Source organism: Molothrus aeneus, chromosome 5 (genome assembly GCF_037042795.1).
Source record: "Molothrus aeneus isolate 106 chromosome 5, BPBGC_Maene_1.0, whole genome shotgun sequence".
In the NCBI taxonomy this organism is placed as follows: domain Eukaryota; kingdom Metazoa; phylum Chordata; class Aves; order Passeriformes; family Icteridae; genus Molothrus; species Molothrus aeneus.
In genome coordinates, this window is record NC_089650.1 from 55,964,535 (window position 1) to 55,982,252 (window position 17,718).

Sequence of the window (17,718 nt, forward strand, 5' to 3'; positions counted from 1 at the left end):
ATCATTGTTTTACCACACCTCACACTGGATTTTTTTATCCCTTCTAGTACTTTCTGTCCAGAGTCTTTGTAGGAAGATTTATTACAAAATTGACAGTGCCAGTAACCATAGACACTGCTTTAGACAAACTGGAAGGAAACCTGTACACACCCACAGGGAATTTAGTTTTGACCATGTGCTGGACTCTAAAAGCCTTCCTATGTCTAGATGTCTGAACTCAGCTTAGGGTTCAGTCTCTTCAAACAGAAGTCAAACTGTTACAAGAAATTATTTCATACATTTATCTTAATTATATCTTTGATGCCTTTCCTTCCTGAGTAGTTATGTATTGAACCACAGCCTAATCATTCTTTGCATAAAAATAACATCTCTCCAGTCTGCTGGTAGTTTTTTAAGTAAGAAATTTTTGGTAGTACTCTCATTACTACTAGAACAGTGTCCTACTAAGAAAGGGAAATATTCTGAAATTGGCTGACCTACAATAAAAAGATAGAAGAATACAAAATACATCAAATACAGAATATTAATTATACAAGTTAGAAAAATACATTCAGGACTGGAGAAAATCCTATTAAGAAGAAACAGTCAGCATGAATACAGTCACAGTTATATAGTAGGATTTTTCATCCTGGACTGCTACAGCCTTGACCTAAACAGGCAATTATTTGTGATAAAAGGAATAAAATTATTAAGAGTGTCTCCCTCTACTTTGTTATGACTAAATTCAGAGAGGTATTACTACTTTGATGAAATTTCTACTGGAAAAACAGAACTTCATTTATTTGGTTTACTTCAGTTTCCTTTGTTAATAAGGTGCTACTATAATTTGTTTTCAGTATTCTGAATTACATATTATAGAAATATTTTTCTTTTTTCAACCAGAAGGAATAAAATGAATAAAATGAACAAGCATTCTGTAGCAAACCATCCTCAGAGTACACTGCACTAACTACTTGCTGTGTAAGAAAGTTACTGAAGAAGCTCAAAGATACCTCCTGCAGCCTTTCGTTCTCGGCCATGTATTTTTTGGCTGCTTCAGTAGCATCATTTACTTGTGTTTCCAGAGCTGCATGAGATGCCATCTCTTTTGCCAACTGAGTGAGAAGGGTAACAGTACGTCTCAATACACTGGTGAAGAAAAACAGTGAATAGAACTGTAATTTACAGCACAAATAAAAAACCCAAATCACAAGCAAAAACCAAAACCACAAAAATCAAACCAAACAAAAAATCCAACAAACCAAAACAAGCCCTTTTCTCTCTCAGCACTAGATGTAAAAATAAAACCAGAAGAGGGAAACATCCAGGCTCATAGATGACAAATAATAGCAACAAGAGAGACAGAAAATATTTTCATCCATTGACATTCTGATTTTTACTTGATATAGAACCTCTCTCATCCTAAATACCCACAGCCATTAAGGGGTCAGAGACCTGATTGCTTAAAAGCTGTTTAAATACTGTTATATATTTTTATATAACCCAGTATTTTTAACAGGATTGATCTCCAAACTCAAGAGCCAAACAACAAGTTATGGTAATGAGTATAGTGAAGAAAAAAAAATAAATCACACAACTTCATAAACAGCCTTGCAAGAATAAAATTAACAATATGAGCATAATAATCTTCCAAGTACTGTCAATACAGTTAAATTAGAACATGTATGGATGTCAGCACTGGTACAGCACTTCAATTCTAAGCTTTGCAAATACCTTGGCTTGATTCTTTGCATCACTGTTTTCATTATTCATGCTGAAGTCTTTCAAATGTTGCTGAATCAAGGCAACACAACACTGAATTAAATTAATGCCTATAATGTAAGTATGCAGCTGTTCTTCAAAGAAATTTGAAAATCTAAGTAATTGGCTTTTGCATAACAGGAAGAGTATTAACAGATCTTTTCAAGTTAAGCCTCCCTCCACCCCTTGCTTTTTCATTGAAAGCTCCTTTCCTTACTTTTTTGGGGGGTTAATATAAAAGCTAATGTCCCCATGTTCCTACTTTTCCACAGGTTAGCAAATTCACTATTGCTTATTAACTTACAAATGCAGGAATCATTAAAACATCAAAACTAAAAGAGAATCATAGAATCATGGAGGTTGAAAGAGGCTTCCATCTCATGAAAAGCAGGACAGGTTAAGTAGATTGCTCAGAGGCTTGTCCAGTTGAGTTCCTACCATCTTCAGTGATGGGAGATTGCACCATCCTTCATGGTCCTTCTTCCAGTGCTTCGTTGCTCTTGACAGCAGCAGCACTTTTCTACCACAGGTCAGAACATCTCAGGTTCCTGTTACCTCTTGTCATTCCTTTTTGTATCCACTGAGATGAACTGCATCCATCTTTTTTACTACTAGACAGACATAGAAACCAATAGGATTTTCCCTTCAAAGTCTCTTTTGCCTGAAAGCAAAGCTCCTTCACCATCACCTCATTAATCACGTATTTCAGCCTCCAACTTTCTCTGTACCCCACTGCAGCACTCCAGTATTTTGGGGAATTAAAACTGGACACAGTCCTGCAGCTGCAGTATTCCATGTGTCATACAGAGCAGAATAACCATTTTCCTTGACCTGCTAACTGCATCCTTGCTATCACAGCTCAATACACTATTGGCTCTCTACCAGGATCCCCAGGTTTTTTCCTGCAAAACTTCTTCCTACCCACCCACGCAGCCAGTCTCCAGCCTGGATGCTGTATATGATTATCCAATAAAATGTCAGGCTTTGCATTTGTCTTTGTTGAGCTTCATGAGATTTCTGTCAGCACATTTATTCAACCTTTCTGGCTTCCTCTGAAAAGCAGTACTGCTCTCCAAGGGTGTCAACCATTCTGAATTGGAACCATGAGCAGCTTGCTGAGAGCACACTCAATCCTATCATCCATGTTGTTAATAAAGACATTAAACAATATTGAGCCCAGTACGGACCCCTGAGAAGCACCAGCTGAAATTCACATTGTTATTATCCTTTGAGCCCAAAGGTCCAGGGAACTTCCCACCTGCTTTTTTCTTCAGCCTGTGTCCCTCCACAGTTGGGCTATCAGGATACTAAAAGACACTACGTCAAAGGCCTTGCAAAAAGGATATTCTGCTCTTTATCCACACAGCCATTCACCTCACTGCACAAGGCAACAAGGATGTTCAGGCATCATCTTCCCTAAGTAAATCTGTGATGGGTGTTCCAAGTCATCATGTCCTTCATGTCCCTGAAGATGTCTTTGAGTAAGATTTACTTCATAACCCTTCTAGGGAGACCAGTCTCTAGTTTCTTACACCCTGTTTACTCTCTTTGAAGACAGGTGCAATGTTTGCCTTTCTGCAGTCACCAGGATTCTCCCCAGAACCGTGATCTTTCAAACTAAGCCTTACAATGACATTGGCCAACTCCCTCTGCCATCCTAGGAAGCCACAGACTTCTATATGCCCAATTGGCCTATGCACTCCCTAGCTGCATCTTCCACTACTGGGATGATGTTACATACCCTGTTGAGTCTCCTAGAAGGCACCAGTGAGCAGTGGGCTCATGTTTTCTTGAGATTTTCTTTAGTTTTCAGCCCTTTTTATCCTTCTCAGGTTCAGCATGGGCTAAGAGAGGACCAGGTCAGACTAGCAGATGGGTGTCTTTGTCCCACCAAGGGGACAGTCTCCAGGGGCTGTGACCCTCCTCTTTTCTGCACAGTCTGCAGATGAGAGGCTCAGCTGGCCCCAATACCCTCACTGACAGGTAATTTTCCTCACCTGTACCCAATGCTCTGCAATCCTTGAACCCCACAATGCTGTTGTCTTGCCAGAAGTGACAAGCTCCCAGCCTCCTCCATTTTCTGAATGTCCATATACCATTCTTGTGGAATTCTCCTATTGGCTGATGTGCTAAAATGAATCAAAACTGACTCAAAGAATGAACTAGGGGCACCCAATTACCCAGTCACACTAGATGGGGTCTAAAGTTGTTTGGGTGATGGTACAGCAGTACAGGGTAAGGCAACCCAAGGAACACTTCCCCCTCACTTCTCTGACAGACATTATGTCTGTTTCATGAATAAGCAAAACAGGTCTACTAAGAAAAGTCCTTTGATCTAGTGACTACTGGAGGAGTGCTTATTTCTCCTAAATCTTGGTGAAAGGCCAGCAGGTCAAAGAAAACTCAAGCAAACCTCTTCAAGAGCAGAGCTTTTATACAAAATAATCTACTGGGGTCACTTGACAAGTTTTCTTCTTTGGAAGCTGAATATAAATAGGATCCTGAGAGATCAGCTTCCAATTCTTTTGTAGGATGCAATCTTGCTATTCCTCCTGGAGCAGAGATTAAAAACATATTTGTGCATATTTACTTAACCTTTCTGTAGGAAGACAAAGAACTTGATGTATTCCTACCACTATTGAGCAAGGCTATAGCCACATTGTTTTTTCCAAAGCTTTTCTGCTCAAGCTTTGTATTCATTTTTCCTTGACACTTTTTATGCTCAATGGTCTGCTAAAATGGCCCCACATCACTCAAAGGGGAAGAAGTTTGTCATAAGTCTGATTCTCTTGTCCTGTGCTCCTCTTGAGTATTGAGGCAATGTCAAGCAGCTCACTGATGGAACTCCTAAGAGGACCAGCACTCATTGTCCAGCCACCAGAAAAATGTACAAATTGAAATCATCACACCAACATGTCTGTTTCTGTTTGTTCACATTATCTGTGTCCAGTGACTTCGTGTGCTCCCAGCCCAACTGATAAGATCTGCAGGTTGTTGTGCCTACTGATTCACAGGTAGTCTTGGTTGCTACAGGTGGGCAGTACAGAATTGCCCTTTCCTTTATCCTGTTTTAGTAGCTGAACTTAGACATCCTGAAAGAGATACCAGACTTAAAAACATAACACCATAATAGGCAAATTGCCATGAAGTATTTGATCTGAAATACAACTGTAACTTTCCTTGAAAGCTGGAATATTATCCTACAGTTCTTAACTTCAAGCTTGAGCTGAAGTGGCTCAGGTCAGGCTCACACTTTGATTCTTAACACAGCAGGGTGCAATGACACCAGCTTGCCAGATAATAACAATATTTAACAGCACTTTATTTTTTGAGCAGTTTTTTATTCCAGTTTCCCATGCGCCAAACAAAGGGTGTAAGTTTAAAGAAGGAAATGAGTGAGTATTCCCCAAAGAAACTTCTGCAAAATACATGTTTTCTCCAGCACTCAAATGTTTCTTTCCATGTGTTGCTCACATATCCTTCCAATCTTCAAACAATTGTAAGGTATTATTTTCCCTGATCTTACTTGCCTTGTAGCCAACCTGGTCACGATTAATTCTTTCATCTCCTGAAATTGTCTTTCTGACCTTTACTTTACAATTACTTTGTGCAATAGTTCCTGTAATAAACATACTATGTAAACATTCAAAAATGTTATACTTACAGCCAAAGAAATAAGGAAAAACCTGAGAGATACAGGTTTCTTTGCGACCGAAAGAGTTTCATCTGAATATGATCAAAGGCACTGCTGTTGACATTTGCAGCCTTTTCATTCACATGAACAGATGAGTATTTCCTGACTTCTCTAAAAGCATCTGCAAACAAAAACAGTCTGTTCTAATTCACATCTGTGGGTATGCATGCATGCTAAACCAGACCTGAGTACTAGAAATATGTACTTTGATTTTCTGCTCAGCAAACAGTAATAGGAAAAATAGTGACAGCAATTATGTTATCCATACATTTAAAAGATCAGTCTTGATAAATCATGAAGTGCTCTAGCACATTCCCAGAAATACAACAAACCATTGCCCAAAAGATGCCTGAACAGGTATTTCAAACACTTGTACCCAGCCACGAGGGATCAGGTCAAAGCAACTCACTCTACAGGTGTTACCCAAGACCCTATGGTGTCAAAATGTCACTGCTGACAACTGAACTAAAATTCCCCAGTGGACAAACAGTGAGAAAAGATAAAGAGAAGCAAAAAGAAGCAGTATTTTCTCAAGTATTTGTTTTACACAGTTTTTTTAAAGATATGCATGTGTTTTAGTAACGACAAGGGTCTACTTTGTACTTCAATCATGGAGGGAAAAAATTATTTCTTTAACATGCATCAAAATAGGAATACTGTAGCAACACAGCAGTAGTAACATCAGTAGTAACTACTAACTGTAAAAAGATCATAAAAAGAATGGAGAAGGAAAGCTACAGGTCAGCTTTCTTTCATCTGCCTTTCATACATCTTTCAGCTTCCTTTCATTCATCACATACTTCTGATAGTTCTGCAAAAGGGCCAGTGCACTGCAAACACCTTTCAAAGGACAAAATAATTAATTAGGACTTACATCCACATAAACCCCAAACCTAACCCAGTTAAGAGTTCATATTACTATCTTTAACGTACGGTCATCAGACATTCCTACAACCAATACAGCACCTTAAATCTCCTCCTGCACATCAATAAATTGTCATTTCATGACATGTTCTAGCAGAATATTTTGGCCAGATGTTATTAAATTGCTGCTGCAATTGTCTAAGCAGGAAAAATCAAAGAAAAGCACAAGTGACTATCATCACTCATGACTGTCCCTCTCATATGTCTGAGTTATTTGGACATTAAAAAAAACCCTGAAGTGAAGCTTCAAACAATGCATCGAAGACTAAGAGCAAACAAATACATGTCCCTATGCTATAGGAAGGGTCTAGGCCTGCAGTAACCTGTCACTTCATGCTATGGGGCAGGTATCTCATCCCTGCTTCCCTTCAGTCCTATTCTCTCTTTCCAGGAAACCAATGATCATCACCAAGTCAAAAGCAAACTTTGGTCCAAATTTTCAACAGCAGTTCAACAGAGTAAAGGAAATACATTTATTTACAACAGAGTAAATGAAATTCACTGAAGACCTACTTTTAAGAATACCACCAAACATAATCTTAAAAAAATAATAAAACAGTCTATTTGAATTTCTGGTATTTTAAATATTAAGAATATAGTCCTATAGCCTAGTCTGACATAGTTATATATTTCCCTCAGCAGAAAATAAAACCATGCATTTTTTCTTTCTATTTCAAGTAGCCTGGAATTAAGTAACATGTATATTCTAAGGCACTGGAAACACTTATCCATGGAGAACTACTTAATATCCCCAAAACACAGGAGAACTGCTCTCATCACTGAAATACAGGACATGCCTACCACACAACAGTCAGGACAGACATTAAATTAAATCAGTCAGGCATATGGTAACCATTAAAGCTTTACTCTTACTTCACAGACCTTAGGATCTACCCATAACAAATGAAGCCAGCAGCTGTTTTGTATCTGTGCTGAGCAAAAGTACTCAAACAGACCAGTGCTTTGATATATTCTGGTCTTCAACAGCAACCAAAAGAAAGAGTGCCATCTGCTGCATGAGGTACAGCTCAGCCAAATTCTGGTGTCAAACAAGTTGATTTACCTGTGCGAGAAAGTCTAGGCTGCTGCTTGGTTTCCCTAAGCTCCATTTTTCCTTCTCATTCACTCAGTATAATACAATTGCATTTGGATTCCCAATGTGGATGCAGCATTAGCCCTCTCCTCTTTCATTCCACTGTATAATTTTTCAATAAATTAGCTGACTTACACTAGGCTTGAATCCTTTCCATTAGTTTATTCATATAAACTCAATGTACTAGGTTTCTTTTACCCATTTGTTAAGAAATTATCTAACACTTACCAAGAAACAAGATGATCAACAAAACTATTATTGTAAGGAACATCTTGTTCCAAAATACTGCCATTTTGCTCCATATAGGAAACATAAAAATCTTCTGCCATCTGTAAAATAGAATTGTGTTATTCAAAAATAATTAAGCACTAAAAGAAGAGCATTATAACCCCACAGAAGAGAGCCTTGTTATTGATAAGGGACTTGTATAACGTCTCTGAACAGCTGTTTTAATTGCAATATAATTTAGGTATATGTTAACTTTTCCAGTAATCTAACTTCTCTTTTTTGTTGTTAATACTTGCAAATTTTTTGCATGATAGCAGATACTCTGCAGATGTGTTTTATTTTAGCTTATACTTTGGCTATCATTACATTGTATTCAGTCCTGAATATAACAAGGGATAGGGTAAAGACTGTAAAACCCATTCCATTATTTTTATTTTTTAATCACTAGCACCTCTATTAACTCTGAAGTACAAGGACTGTTATTACATTCTTACTTGTAACGACAACAAAAAAGACAAGTCTTGTGTTCATATTTTGTTAAGGCTTAAAACCTCTTTCCCAAGCATAAATTTGCTGGCTACAGAAGTGACTTCTGGTGAGGCCAATGGTGGTGTAGACTACTTCCTTTTTTTGAACAATTAGTTGTCTATTTGATATTGCTGCATGAAGGGCTGTAGCAGAAGTCACACTTGCAGCACAAACAAAGAGCATCTGATGTGCTCAAATGAACTGAAACAGGTGATAACAGAGCACCTACTTGTCCTTTGCTGCAGGTTAGAATCAGTGCTACTGCACAAATGAAGTAATACCTGGTCATGCCATAGGGATGTAACACAGACATACCACTCACCATGTGATTATAGGAGGTAAAATTTCCTAATTTTGTTAAGACTATTTACGCCTACCAGAGACTGTTCACCCTCTAACAGTGGTTGCCAACCTACTATTAATTTAAATGAAACTGTAGCATCATCTCCTCTTTCCAGCTCTCCACCAGAAAGAATTAAAACGCTTTTGCATTGTGCATGCAAAAACTTCACTTAAGTCTTCTAGTATAATCTGAATTCTTTATAGCAGACAGCCACAGTCTGTATCAAATGAAAAGTTTACTTCAAGCTACAACTCAAACAAAGCCAATTCGCTAACTCTTTAAACATGCAATTTTCCAAGCTCCATACTGACCTTCACTTAAGAAGTCATTCTTTGAGGTATAACCTTAGATAAACTACACTGCCAAGTTATAACCAGGCTAAAAATATGGATCTCTTTACTGGAACATCTTCCTGTATTTTATTTTCACATTTATTTTCCCTTAACAAGAACTGACATCCACATTTACTAACACTGCTCTTCTTTTTGGTGACAAAAGTCATATAAATATAAAACTTTCATACTATAATACTAGCCACCATTTTAGATGTACTACACCTCGTAGAACAGATACTGTCAGTTTACTCATTCCCCAGGAACTTATAAACTTTTTAGCAAATTTGAAAAAAAAACATTTAAAAATGTGCACACACAAGAGAGAGAAGCAATCCATTTGAAAACTGACAGCTGAGTAAATCAAAACTTCCAAGAACAGCAGTTTCCCACCTGTCAGTAACCATGCATGCCTTACTGCTGACAGAACCAGCTTCCAGGCCACCAAGATGTGTCAGGCAGAGCTGCTGCCCCCTGGAACTGTCACAACAGCTAAATTTGATTTTTTACCCCACAAGATTCCTGCAAGTTTTGTTAAGAAGTTAACTGCATATACCATATAAAGGATAATGTGATTTCACTCCTTCAGAAACCACTGTTCAGAGGAATAGCTGAATATGCTCCAAACAAAGCACACATATCTATCCTTTCCATATAATCAAAAGCACTGTGTTTAATATTTGAATAAATTTTGGTAAAGCTGCACATTACGAATTTGCTTTTCAGCCACAAATACTGGACTCTGTTTGCATCATAAGTGAAACATATTTCAATACTCCCAAAGTATTCTGCTTGTGACATCAGCCTGCAGAAATTCTTGCAGCTAGTTTCCTCACATAAGCCATTAATAATCTGATGATTATGACTCCCATAATACTCCTCTCCTCTTACATAGTTGCACTTTTGCTTAGAGAACAGTAAGAAATACAACCCAATAGTCTATGTTGAAATGCTGAACTCCTTGCAAGCCAACTTGTAAAAAACCAGAAGTTGAATTAGATTTCAAAGCAGTTTCCATTTCTCAAGCTGAGGACACATGCCTAATCATTGGTATCAGCTGTGGAGGAGCCAGTCATTTTCAAGACTCCTCCACACTTTTAAGTAGTTAAATCCAGACTTTCCACAACAACTCTTGTTCCTTAACAGGACAGTAAATGCAACATCATTCTAAATACATCTAAAGATGCAGGAAACAAACATGCAACAGTTTTTACAGAGCACTGCTGAGACAGCTTTAAAGTTTTGTTCTGCTTTTTGTTTTGGAGGGTTGTGGTTTCTTACTTTAAGACTCCTTCTTTTGTAGGTTTGGTTCTTCTTGGAAGACTTCCCGATATTCTGAAAATAAATGAGAAGTCTGCTTCTCTGCCTCCTGCAGAGAATCTAGCTTTATTTCCTGTAGGGAAATAATTTTACCAAATTTGAAGAGCGACTTACAGGATACAAGATAACGCTGTAAGTCAGGCCTCTGCAAACACTAAAGGTAATAAATTAATTTTGTTTCTTTCCCTTACTGTGTGCATTTATTTTACAAGAATTTATTATTTTCTTAATATTTGTGTTGTGTTCCAGAGGTAGTACTATTTTCTTAATCTATATATGAGTTTTTAGAGAGTTTTACAGAGGTCTTTATTCCAGTAGTCCTGAACCTTCTGCTTCAAACTTAACTCCAGTTTCTTTAAACAAGTGATCACAAATTTCCTGCAGCCGTTACGCACAGTTTGCCGCTTGCTTTGAGTATCTAACGTCTTATCTCTTCAACGCCCACAACGCCTAGTGTACACCAAAACATAAAGTTGCAACTCACAAATCTGACAAACTGCTGAAAAAACCACACTCTCCCCTCATTAATTACTGCCGGATGCCTTTCTCTACGCTGCCTGCTCCTCAGCTCTGGGAGAAGCCGTCCCACCTGCTGAATAAAGCCGGGGGCTCCTCTGGGCACCCCGACCGCTGCTCCCGGATGAATCAGCACTGCGTAGAAACCGTAAAGCTCCTTAAAGAGGCTTGCGATTCCTGCAGCTCCTGACACTCGAGTCCCAAACAGCATTCCTTCGGCTTCGTTTACAACTAGTTTAGGATGCAGCAAAGCTCCGTGGTTATGAAAAGAGAGGCATAAAATAAACCCAAACTGGTGAGAAGAGCAAGCTGTGTTGCTCAGCACACCCAGGTCCTCCTACCTCAGCGGAGAGATGAACGGCAGGCAGAGCACGAGAATTACTCCGATTTCGCCATACAGGAAGGCAGCCACTGCCGTCCACTGGAAAGTCATCGTCCCGGCGGCCTGCGGAGGAACGGGCGGCTCTGACTTCCCCTCCCGAACCACCCCGGGGACAGGGAGATGGGCACCGGGACGGCCCGGGGCCGCGCCGGCCTGGCGGGCAGAGCCCCGCGGGTTCCTCCCGCCGCCTCCCGCCCCCCAGCGCTGCCAACGCCACCTGCGCGGCCGCGGAGCCCCGGGGCCGCCTCATTCCCGCTCCCTCCCGCCCGGCCTGCCTTCGAACCTCGTCAGCGCCGGCACCCGGCGGAGCTGATGGCGGCCAGAGGGCGGGAGCGGGGCCTCACCGGCCGGGGCTGCGGAAGCGCGGGCCGGTCTCTGCCGGCACAGGGCGGGGCGGGCGGGGAACCGGGGTGTCTGTGCGGACACGGTGCCGCCTCCGCCCTGCCCAGGGGATGTGGGCCGGGACGGGGCTTAGTGACACGGCGGGGGCGGCGCGGAGCTGCCGCCGGCCGGGCCGGGGAAAGGTGCGAGCCGCGGAGGGATGCGGAGTCCGGCCCGGGCCTCCCCCAGCGCACAGGCCGCGCTCGGCTTGGCTCGGCCCGGCCCGGGCACTCGTGCGGTGCCGCCCGCGGAGCGGGGGACTACCAAGGGGCCGCACCTCTGTTGGGAAGCGCGTGGATCTACGCGCCGAGAAGGGTTCATACGAGTATTATCTTTTTCCTATCTAGGGAATGGTTGTAAGCATTTTGCTGCGGAATTCTGCTGTGATCATCCCACCGCTCTGCTCCATGATTCGAGCTTAATGGACTGGGGAATTCAACTCTGCTCTCCAACATTGTCATGAGTTTTTAAAGTTCAATTAAAATACTCCGTGTGTCCATCAATTCCCTCCTTCAAGTGTTACACGACATTAATGTATTAAGACCTAGTAAATCATTTTCTCAAGGAGTACAGGTCCAGCATTCATAAAGACAGCACCAATAACAACCGAACAACAGCCTCAAACACGGTCCAACAGGCCTGTTTGGGCCTCATGAATAAAACAGAATTCCTTCAGAAAACCCTGCTCCATCTTATGGCTCTGCTCAATGCTTTTTATCTGCAACCCAAGGCTCCAAGCACATTATTTCCATGCAACTCTCCTTCTTTCCTCCTATATAAGAAGGCTGTGCTCTGATCACTTTTTCCTTTTGATCCTAACAGATGCTGAGGTGCTGTCATTGGAAGAGGTTACCTTGTCTACCTGGGCATCACCAGCACTCTTTGACACAACTACTTGCTTTGGGGAATTCTTTCCCAATTAAGTTCTATCAACATGAGACATAAAATGCTGTGAATAGTAGTTCTTTGTTACTCTAATCCATTGGAACTGACATGGGGTGGGAAGTTCTTGCATGAGCTGTTTGCAGCTGCTCACAATCTGAAATTGTTTACTTAAAATTTCCCAGGTCTGCAGCCTGGGGATGGAGCCAGTGTGTCAACATTTTTCTAGCTGCTGCCAGGCAATGTCTGGATGAAAGGTTACATCCCAAATAATTGTTTATGCACAACAAATACTGGAGAGAGATATAAGGAGTCATTTCAATCCAATCTACACAGTAGGAATAGCCCCAGTTTTAAGTAGTATTTCTAACACATTTTCATAAACATACATAATCAGCACTATAGACAAAACACAACCTCTTAGAATGTTCTGGTTATTACATTTTAGCTATTGGCCTACAGCCAGTGTACTTCACTGAAGCTGTTAAAACGTGAATAAAGACTTTCCTTTAATTACAGGGCAATTTCCATTTCTGAGCTGCTTACTCACCCCTTTCTAGCACTGTAAGCTGCTCTCCCAGTAGCATAGCCTCATACTGGTAGGACTGTATTCACTTGTCCCTGATGCCAGACTTGGAGCCACTTTTTCACTTGAGGGGCTCCATAAGATCTCAGAAAGGCTCACTGTGAGTGTGATTGCTGTGCACTTCTCCCTGCAGCTGATGCATGTTCCCCACCAACCTAAAATGAGATCTGAAGAAAAGAGGTGTCTCCTGCAAACCTCTGTGAGACCTTTCTTCTCCTGTTGAGTGCACTCTGCTGCTCCTGGAAGGAATTCTAACTGAAGTTGTAGAAGTCTGGGTTGTTGATGTAAGGCTGTCTCTCATAATCGGAACTACCATATGATGAATATGATGCCATACTACACACACACACACACGCGTATATATAAAAAATGGCTGTCTGCTTTAGTGAAAAAAAATCACAAACCTTCAAGCATTACAGTTTAAAGGAATATCTTCCTCTTCCATTAGTGAAGTGACAAAGTATTCAGAAGCAGAAATAGGAAATGCCTGTGTACTAATGACTGGTTAGAGGAGTGAAATCAACTAATTCGCTTTTGAAGCAAAAAGAAAGTTTAAACTTGTTCTGTTTTGGCTTCTGTAACAGCCTTATCATCACACACTGCTTTGGCCAACCATCAACCCAAGAGACCTAAAAAATTTAACAATAGGCAATACAGAAAATGGAATAATGTAGGCTGTGTGAGAGTGCTGGGGTTACTGTAGCAAGACAAAAGTTGCAAAAGCATAGAGGTATTATAAGAATATGGTATTGCTGTGCAGGGGGGTTTAACATAAAGAACAGGATCAGTTACAGGAGCAAAGAACCTAAAACAGGAAACAGGGCTTTGTATATTATATTACTTGCTTTGTACTTATGCATATAACATTTAAAAACTAGAAAATAGAAAGACTGACCACTTGGTGAGGTTAAAAGTAACATATACAGCAGAAGGACTACATCCAGTGATTTTAACCTGGAAATTAGTATTTTTCCATATTCAAATATCTTATAATGAGAAATATGACCATATTGTAAAAACAACACTGGTAGCTGAATAACTCTCATCCTTAGCAATTTATGTATATTGGAATGTATGGTGTTCAAAGTATGGCTTAAAGACTCCAACTTTGCAATTTATTCTATGGAAACACAGTGAAGTATGTTCAGATGCATACAAAATTCAGAATGGAAGGTGAACAATTCATTTCATCCTTGAAAAGGGATGATGAACTTCCATTGACTTTTATGATACATAACAGGCCAGATCAAGCACTCCATAATTACTACCAATATTAACAGCAACCTAGGTCTTGTACTTCAGGCAGAAATCTCTGTGATTAATCTCACACAGGCATAACAACTGCTGCCTTCAAAATCATCAAGTACTCAGTTCCTAAATAGGTCAAGGTATTTCCAGTCCTCTAAAATTCAATTTTCCCAATACTACAGAAAAAATAAAGTCTTTGTGTTGATTATATATAGTAAATTATTCTTCTCTGCTCCTTGAGGTTAATGGGAGTTTGCTACATATAGTAGTTGCTAGCCAAATCATAAAACGCTTAAAAAGATAGCAACAAAGGGCTTAGTAATACTTTCACAAATCCTTTTCTTCTACAATTCAGTTGCATAGTTTTACTTCAGAGGAGGCTGGGAGCATTTCAGAACTGAGGAGAACAGTATTGCAAAATACCTGGGTGAACTTGATACTGGAAATTTGGTAGTACAAAATACCAAGTCATGCAGTTGGAAAGTAAGAACTTCTGCTCTAAAAGTGGGAGCTCATAACTTACATGATAAATATTAGCTGAGCAAAAGTGAAGTATCAGAAGTAGTATTAACTCTAGAGGACACTGCTGGGAATTTACCTGGAATGCTTAACAGAACTGTGCCCAACTAATGTCAAGAAAACCTTACAATCCAGAAGAGTGAAAAAATAGTTGTGTGAAGGAATGGACACACCAAAAATGGTTGCAGAGGTTGTCTCAATTAGCCTAGGAGAGCAAAGCATGTCTGTAGTTTTCCATTTGTTAGCACATCGGGAAGGTGATCATATCAGGAGAGTTATGTAACTTTTGCTGCCTTAAACAGTGAACTGGACTTGATGCCTTGGGTCATGCCTTTCAAACTTTTGTTTATATGCCTAAATCAGACATATTCATTATGAGAAAGAATCAAGTATTTTATGCTATTGTATTAAAAAATATGGTGTTAATAAGATACCTGAACTACGAAAAGATTTGGAGAGTAGCATCAAAAGCAAGCTTCCCTCCTCCAGATTGCTGTCTAGTAAAAAGAATTACAACTGCATACAAAACCAAGTAATTTATTTAGAAAATCTGGAACTATTTACATGTATATTCATAGAACAATCACAGTCAGAAAACTCAGCAATTTTTGGTATTAATTTCTATGTAAACATATAAAGAAAAAAATTATTTGATTACAAATAATTGTACTGTATAGTTTTGTGAAATTTCCCTTGCAGAACAAATGCAGCTGGTGTGTAATGTTATTATCTTGTTCTGATTTTCACTATTTTGCCCCTATATAATGATTCAAAGCCAAGTGGCTGTCATGCTTTGATAAGCAACATGCCAGCAGGCAGAAAGGACTGCAAGAGCCCCACTGAGAGAATCTGTCAGCTTTTCTTTGACCTAAAAAGTTCTGGTTTGGTAGATGATAGGGATTTAATCTTGTATGCAATTATTCTACAGTAGATAAAAAACCCTGAATTTAGTTAGATTAAACTTAGAAGTCTTGTTTAGATTCAGCTAAATTTGTATTTAAACTATCTCTTCCTTTTTTCTTCTTTCCCTCTTCATTTTCCTTCTTCCTTCTTTCCATAATTGTTTATCTATTCTGTGTTTCTTTTGCTGTAAGAAGTATGGAATTTTTCTAAATTATAAATAACAGAGTTTTAGGCTGCCAAAGAAACATCAAATTTAAAAAAGGATAGTATGATGGGCTTTAAGCTTATGTTATCTAAAGCAAAAACTTCTACAGTTGCTCCCTTTGTGTTCTTTTGGTCTGAAATTACTGTCATTATCTATAAGTAGTCCTGATTTTAGGAGGTTTAACGTAAGAAAGGCCCTAGTTTTGTAATCATATTGCTGTGAGCAATTATCTGGTGAAAAATTAAATTACTGGGGCCTTACAATAATCAGTCCTCTCTGGAGTAGTGCATTGTAATAGAATTCCACATTTGTAGATTCTTGAATATTCTTTAGAGCGAAAAAAGGAGACATAAAAATATAAAGTATCATCCAAATAATAATGTTTTGCTGTGTTACACAATATACAAATATGACTAAAAAGTAAAAACCCAATGAAAACTTTCACAGTTTATCGACAATTGCAAAATACAAGTTTACATAGGACTAACATACTTTCATTTCCCCCAAACCATAATGGTCATTCAGATAATCTAGTACTGCTGAGGTACTTGATAAAACATTGAAAACTTTTTTTTCTTGCTTTGAAGTGATGCGCTCCATCATGTACATTAAGTGGTGGTGAAAACATGTAAAAGGAGTTCCGTGCTCAAGAGCAATGTCAACCCAGTCCTGGATGCACTGAAAAGGTGTCTCTTCATATCCTGCAAACATAGCTGGATTTGCCAAGAGTCCTCTAGCCACCATGATACCTTCAAATTGGAAATTAAAGCAGTAAGTTACATTCTAGTTTCAATTTTATCCTAAATCTTCCTGTGGATTTTGTACAACACCCATTAGGACACCCACCCAAAGCTTACAGATAGTAATGGGAGAACAACAGGGATGAGTATTACAGCTGTATCAGAGAAATCCATTGAACAAGGCAAACCTCAGAGGATCTACAACACCTAACCACACATTCCAGAAATTTTGAAACAAAACACAGGTCACAGAAGCATTTCTTCCCTTCTTTTGAAACTGCAACTAATTAGTACTTTGTTCTTATTCGTTACATACATTATTGATTTGTAACATAAAATTATGATGGAAAGACAGAAGAGGACCGATAGTTTTCTGTGTAACTCAGTCTATTCACTGTCCTTCTTCCACTAAGAGATGGAATGGCTCAATTCAATGGCACAATTAAGAACATTTTAGGACTCTTGATCTGCAGTAAATCTTTCTGAACAAGTGTGTAGTATATTTGCAACTCTAATCCAATACCATCAGATAAACCCATACAAGTTCTATTGTAATTTTTCTGTGATTAAGGGTTTCTGGTTTTCTGCACTATCAAGATATAATCTATCATACTCAGTCTTAAAAAATAGGATGATCAGAATTGAAAAATTTAATTTGTCATTGTCCATGACAGAAAAAACTGAATGCTTAATATTCTTACTACTGAAGAAGGTCAGCTGGACTATGAGAACATTTTTTTGTAATATGCATTTCCTTCCTGCTCTGTATTTGGGGGGAAAGTCACTGTAAGCAGCATGGCAGCTGAGTTCAATTTCTGTTGTAGCTATTAAACAGCAACAGTGTTGGCAGAACCCTGCCACAGGTACTGTTCTCTTTCCTGGAAGACACAAAGTCTGTAGATACAGATTACCTTTTCAGAACATACACCAAATTTCCACACTGACTTGAAACGACAGACAGTTGCAGGATCTGTTGTGACTTAATAACTGAAAAAAATCCCCAAATTCTATGACTGAAATGAAATTGCAATGCTGTTTCCTTGAAGTTAACCATCTGGCTTAACAATATATCCCTTTTCCACTGTGTTCTTACTGTAAGAAATCTTCTCCCATGTGCAGGAAGTAGAGATTTCCAAGTAGAAGTTTACAGTTCT

The 17,718-nt window shown here is 39.3% G+C and overlaps 1 protein-coding gene across 3 annotated transcripts in view; it reads right to left on the reverse strand.

Moving 5' to 3' along the window:
- DUS4L (dihydrouridine synthase 4 like) overlaps nucleotides 1-17,718 on the reverse strand; it is a 37,177-nt gene that overhangs the window by 11,375 nt on the left and 8,084 nt on the right. For 2 of the 3 annotated variants that reach the window (XM_066550816.1, XM_066550815.1), the window contains one exon: nucleotides 15,238-16,573. In XM_066550816.1, the coding sequence (XP_066406913.1) occupies nucleotides 16,308-16,573 (266 nt within the window). In that variant the 3' untranslated portion in view covers nucleotides 15,238-16,307. Of the gene's footprint in view, nucleotides 1-992; nucleotides 1,129-5,404; nucleotides 5,556-7,679; nucleotides 7,781-11,059; nucleotides 11,140-15,237; nucleotides 16,574-17,718 lie in introns of those variants that run through there. The other variant, XM_066550817.1, reaches the window with a different exon arrangement.